The sequence below is a fragment of the Mytilus edulis genome, chromosome 4 (assembly GCF_963676685.1).
Source record: "Mytilus edulis chromosome 4, xbMytEdul2.2, whole genome shotgun sequence".
Lineage (NCBI taxonomy): Eukaryota > Metazoa > Mollusca > Bivalvia > Mytilida > Mytilidae > Mytilus > Mytilus edulis.
This window is the reverse complement of record NC_092347.1, coordinates 22235766-22241765: the sequence shown is the minus strand read 5'-3', so window position 1 is coordinate 22241765 and position 6000 is coordinate 22235766. Positions and strand designations below refer to the sequence as shown.

The following is a 6000-nucleotide window of genomic DNA, read 5'->3' as shown; positions in this document are numbered from 1 at the left end:
GATTATAATCAGGTCGATATTTTTAAAACATATAATTTGCAATGTGGCACCTCAAGAGGCTCTATAAATCAGCATTTAGAGATTGAATGGTATGGTTCATACTTCCATGAAACGACTTACAATTTCGTCCTCATCAAGTCAAGAATATCAACTAATGTGTAGACCATTTTTGTTAGAATTGTAAAAGGAATGTACAGAAAACTCATCATAGATGATACCAGGTTTAAATTTTGTATTTACGCCAGACGCGCGATTCGTCTACAAAAGACTCATCAGTGACGCTTGAATCCAAAAAAGTTAAAAAGGCCAAATAAAGTATGAAGTTGAAGAGCATTGAGGATCAAAATTCCTAAAAATACAGCTAAAGTAATCTATTCTTAGGAAGAAAGATTAGAAGTTAGCAATACCCTTTAACACTACTTTCCGCTATATAGATGACGTTCTTTCACTAATTAATTCAAAATTTAGTGACTATGTTGAACGCATCTATCCCATCGATCTACAGATAAAGGATACAACAGATACAGTTAAGTCGGCCTCATATCTTGATTTACATCTAGAAATTGACAATGAGGGTCGGTTGAAAACAAAACTTTACGACAAAAGAGATGATTTCAGCTTTCCAATTGTGAATTTTTTATGTCTAAGTAGCAACATTCCAGCACCTCCTGCATACGGGGTATGTATCTCCCAATTGATACGATATTCCCGTGCTTGCATTTCCTATCATTATTTTCTTGATAGAGGGTTGCTGCTCACAAGGAAGCTATTAAACCAAGAGTTCCAAATGGTGAAGTTGAATCATCCGTTCATAAATTTTACGGACGCCATCACGAGTTGGTTGACCATTATGGAATAACCGTTTCACAAATGATATCGGATAGTTTCCTTACGTTGTAACTACAACCCCCTTCCAATTCTTGAATGTGACCTCCGAATTAGACTATTTACCGGATGTGTTATAACATAAGCAATACGACGGGTGCCATATGTGGAGCAGGATCTACTTACCCTTCCGGAGCACCTGAGAACACCCCTAGTTTTTGGTGGGCTTCGTGTTGCTTATTCTTTAGTTTTCTATGTTGTGTGATGTGTTCTATTGTTTGTCTATTTGTCTTCTTTCATTTTTAGCTGGGCGTTGTCAGTTTATTTTCGATTTATGAGTTTGACTGTTCCTCTGGTATCGTTCGTCCCTTTTTTGTATTCCTGAAGTAGAAACGCCTTAGTGTTTCAAAACTTCAAAAGTTTTGTTAACATTAAGGTGGGTGGTATGAGTGTCTTTCGCCATCTTGGATTGTAAAAAACAAAGAAGTTAAGGTCTAAATTTTCTATCAAGTTAGCAAGATTTGATGCAGGAATGCAGATATCTAATGTGAATTTTCAATTAAAAGAACCAATTTATAAGAATGTAACTTATAAATATTAATATATTTAAAAGTATAGATCATTTTAGGTTGTTTTTAAATATTTTTGAATTGGTAATTTAAGGGGAGGTAACTCTAAAACAGTGAATTTTCTGAAGTAATCTACATGGAATTTTCCTATTTTGCATTTAGCCCCAAAAAACGTACGGTGACCCCATCTTTTCTTTTGATATTCTCAAAGCATTGTCTGAAAGCTATCTTTTCCTGATTTATTTTACAATTCTATCATTTTGTTTAATTTCTAATCACAAATTGGTGTTTTTTTCCTGTATAATCCATTCAAAATGTGTCAATCTGTCACAACCTGTAGATTGCGAAAATGCGCGGTGACCTTTTATTTTAATTATATTTTTGACAATATATCAATAGATACTACGTTTTGACAAAGTATGAACAAATTCTATCATTTTTATCTTAGACTCCCAAACCACCTTAATTTTATAAATGTGACCATATCAATGGTAATTCGTGTCAGTACATTACAGTGTATAGTCGTATCATATAAATTACAAAAAGAGCATTTACCTGTTATGATAGCTATTGCTCCTAATTTTACAAGCGTCACAATTTTTTGAATTTTAAGGTGAATAAGCAACCACTAGTCGTATCAAACGATGATCTGTCAAACATGCATTTATTTTCTGTGAAACAAACAAAATAATACTTTATACATTTGGTGCGTCCACAATGCTTTGTTATATGAAATTTTCATAACAAAGCGTTCATTTTGTAACATTAGACCAATTTAACCCGCTGTATGTGTCTCAATCTTCGAAAAGACTATATATAACGTGTATATGATTAACGAATCAAAATCATGATGTAATCCAAAAAATGTGCTAAGAGATTAATAACTTAAAAGAGAAGCAAAAGATACTAAGTGTCATACAAACTCATAAGTCGGAAATGAAATGACAACGCCATGGCTAAAAAAGACAAACAATAGTAAACAAGACACAACAAATAAAACTTAAGGCTGAGCAGCACGAACACCTAAAACTTAACGTGATCCCAGGTGCTCGAGAAGGGTAAGCAGATTTTACTCCACATGTGTTATCCGCCGTATTAATAACGTAACGAAACACCTAGTAGTAAGTCTGAGTCATATAAAGAATCCTTGATTTTAGGAGCGGCTTTGTATATCATGGAAATAAAAAAAAAACCGCCAACATTGTAATAGGCTGAAAGTTCATATCTAAACATAATATTGTTGTTTCTGCCATCGTAAACCTGCAATACACCAGAAAGTCTATATAGTTGACAAGGAATATGCTACGAGTTATTTAAAATTCTATGTTCGCTAATAATAAAGGTTGATTTTAATGTCAATCATGTGTGAACGAGTGTAATAATAACTTGTATTGATGATCATGATCAATTAAGAAACAATGCATTCTAGTTTGTGCATATAAATAAATCTAAATCAGTTACTTTGACACGTCAACAAAAGAAAGGTAGAATATATCAAGCTATTATGATCATTCTTATAAAAAGAATAATTTATCAACAAAAACATGCATGCATGAATAACATTAATCATATTGACACACTTTATTATGTAACATCAGTTATTTTCCAGTCTACAACCAAAAGGAACTGATAAGGTTATTTTATCATCATGTTGATGAACGTTTTAATTTTAATCATAACGTTTGTATATGCAGGTAAGGCCGTTTTAATGCATATTTATTCTATTACTTTTGCACATCTTTATCTGAGTACTGAGATATAAGCCCACCTAGTATCAGCTTGAAAGAGAAACAAAAATAGTTTTAGAGTGATTTAAAAAAAAAGGATGTTTAAATTTTTGTCTCTTTTATTTTTTAATAATTCATAATAAAATGCATCAAAATAAATCGCAAATGTATCGAATAAAATTCCAAATGAAAAGAGGCCATTTATTACTACAAGCATATCCTTGTATACTTATACACCATTCTGATGTCTTCAATCTAGAAGCTTTCCAACAGGATTAAGGTACATGATGTATATTGTCACGAGAAATGACGACAACCAAATAAATTGCAAAGTAAAGCTTTTTCATGTTACTCTCAAAATATTTATAGGGGAAATTTTGAGTAAGATGTGTAAATATAAATTTTCAAAGTTAGAATGTTATTAAGCAAATCTTATAAAACACATTTTCATTAAATCCGTGGACTTGGGAAGATGGTATATAAGTTGTCATACGAAATTTGTAGTAGGAAACTATAATTTAAAGGGGCACTAGCTACGTGATATATAAAAAAATCTAAAATATTATTTTTTTTGTTCAATCATTAATGAAAATGAAATAGTGAAATAATAATTCCTTTTAAGCAGCAAGTATGGTTCAATTTTGTAAAAATAAGCTAAGAAATATTGGGTATGAATTTTTTCATATGCAAGTGAAAAATTCGACCTCACTGAATCTGTATACATGTGAACTTCAATTTAACCCCTTAGATAGAGATGGATAACACAGAATCGTTATTTAAAGGAAAAGAATGTCAACATTGAAAGTGAAACAAAAGTAATTCATTTGATTGACTGATTTAATCAACAAAAATCATTCTTATACAGGTAAAAACGATGATAGATATTTATTTTAAATCTATCATATCAAATCAAAGAGACTTAGATAATTCAAATTGCACGAGTTTGCTTAATCTATTTATACATAAATGTATCTTTATGTATGTTTATATCCCTTTACGGTCATCGTAGGTCTTCCAAAATCAACTCGATAATTGATAAGATGGAGTCTATACTTAAATATTGTACCCTTATTTTGTCAATTCTACCTACAAAGTCTGTTTTGTTCACTCATCGTTGTAAACATAATTGAATTTGCAACTGTCATACAACTGAGAGGTTTAGCGCTATCAATCCAGGTTTAATCCACCATTTTCTACATTTGAAAATGCCTGTACCATGTCAGGAATATGACAGTTGTTGTCCATTCGTTTCATGTGTTTTATCATTTGATTTTCCGTTCAATAAGGGACTTTCCGTTTTGAAATTTCTTCGTAGTTCTGTAATTTTGTGATTGTACTTTTTATACACACGAATCGGAGCTACATATTATCGAGCCCATTCCCTGTAAAAAAAAATAGACTTTTAATAATAAGGATACATGTTTAACATAGTTATCACTAAAATATAGGAATTTGAGTCAAATCGGTGAACATGAATTTGACAGCTAGTGCCATTGGAACGCCAACACTGTCTTGTTATGACCATTTTCATTATATGATGTGCAATTGTCATTATATAATGTGCAAACACCTTTACATGATGTGCTCATATCCTTATATGATGTGCAAACATCATTATATGATGTGCAAACATCATTATATGATGTGCAAACATCATTATATGATGTGCATATATACTTATATGATGTGCTTACATACTTATATGAAGTGCAAATATACTTATATGATGTGCATTTGTACTTATATGATGTGCGAATGTACTTATATGATGTGCGAATGTACTTATATGATGTGCAAACATTCGTATATGATGTTCAAACATTCTTGTATGATGATCAAATGTATTTATATTATGTGCAAATATCCTTATATCATATGCAAATATACTTATATTATTTGCAAATATACTTATATGATGTGTACATATCATTATATGATGTGTACATATCATTATATGATGTTTACATATCATTATATGATGTGTACATATCATTATATGATGTGTACATATCATTATATGATGTGCAGTTACCATTATATTATGTGCAAATATTTTTATATGATGTGGTTGTGTCGTTATATTATGTGCTTGTAATCTTATATTATGTAGTTTGGTTGAGTTCATTATATGATGTCGAAACGTCATTATAAGATGTGCTTTCATCGTCCTTATGGTCAATGAACATGATTACGATTAGAAATTACTGTCTATGTCATAACTGATTCCGATCTGCTTCTGGAAACTATAAACCTCGCTAAAATATGTGTCTATCGCTAACGAGAGTGCAATTAATAGGAAAAATGAGAAAATGCTATTAAACAAAACATTCAACCATTTCGGAGGGAGTTTAAGATCAATTAATACCAGAGCTAATTGGAGAAATTTGAAGCTGTGACGAAAATATAGTAAAACAAATTTTGAGGCTCTTTATAGGTTGCTATTTGGGTTAAGCAAAGGCTTCGTATTGAAGGTCGTACTAAAATTTGACCTATGAGTGTTTACTCTTACAAATTATGACTTGGTTGGAGAATTTTCTCATTGGCTCTCATACCACATCTTCTTATTTCTATTCATTGCAAAATACATCATTGAACTCACAGTCAGTTTAAAAAATATTTCACAACAACAGCTATAAAATTATCTACTCATGCATAATATGGCGAGATGGTTTGTTTTATAAAATGTTATTAAAGAATATAAATGGTGAGATGTATAATGTAGTGTTACTCCTCCAAAACCATACAAATTCGGAAATATTTGTAATATGACGTATACATGTAGAAGCTTTGTTCATTTAAAAAAAAATAAAAAATAAACAAATGCGTTTGTCTGTCACGGAATAGAATTTCCTTCATAATATAAGTTCCGAAAGGAAAAT

At 31.0% G+C, this 6000-nt stretch overlaps 1 protein-coding gene across 1 annotated transcript in view; it reads left to right on the top strand.

Moving 5' to 3' along the window:
* Positions 1 to 2951: 2951 nt before the first annotated feature.
* The window catches only part of LOC139519228 (uncharacterized), a 28396-nt gene continuing 25347 nt past the window's right edge, over positions 2952 to 6000 (top strand). The window contains exon 1 of the mRNA XM_071311171.1: positions 2952 to 3088. Within this exon, the coding sequence (XP_071167272.1) occupies positions 3043 to 3088 (46 nt within the window). The 5' untranslated portion in view covers positions 2952 to 3042. The remainder of the gene's footprint in view (positions 3089 to 6000) is intronic.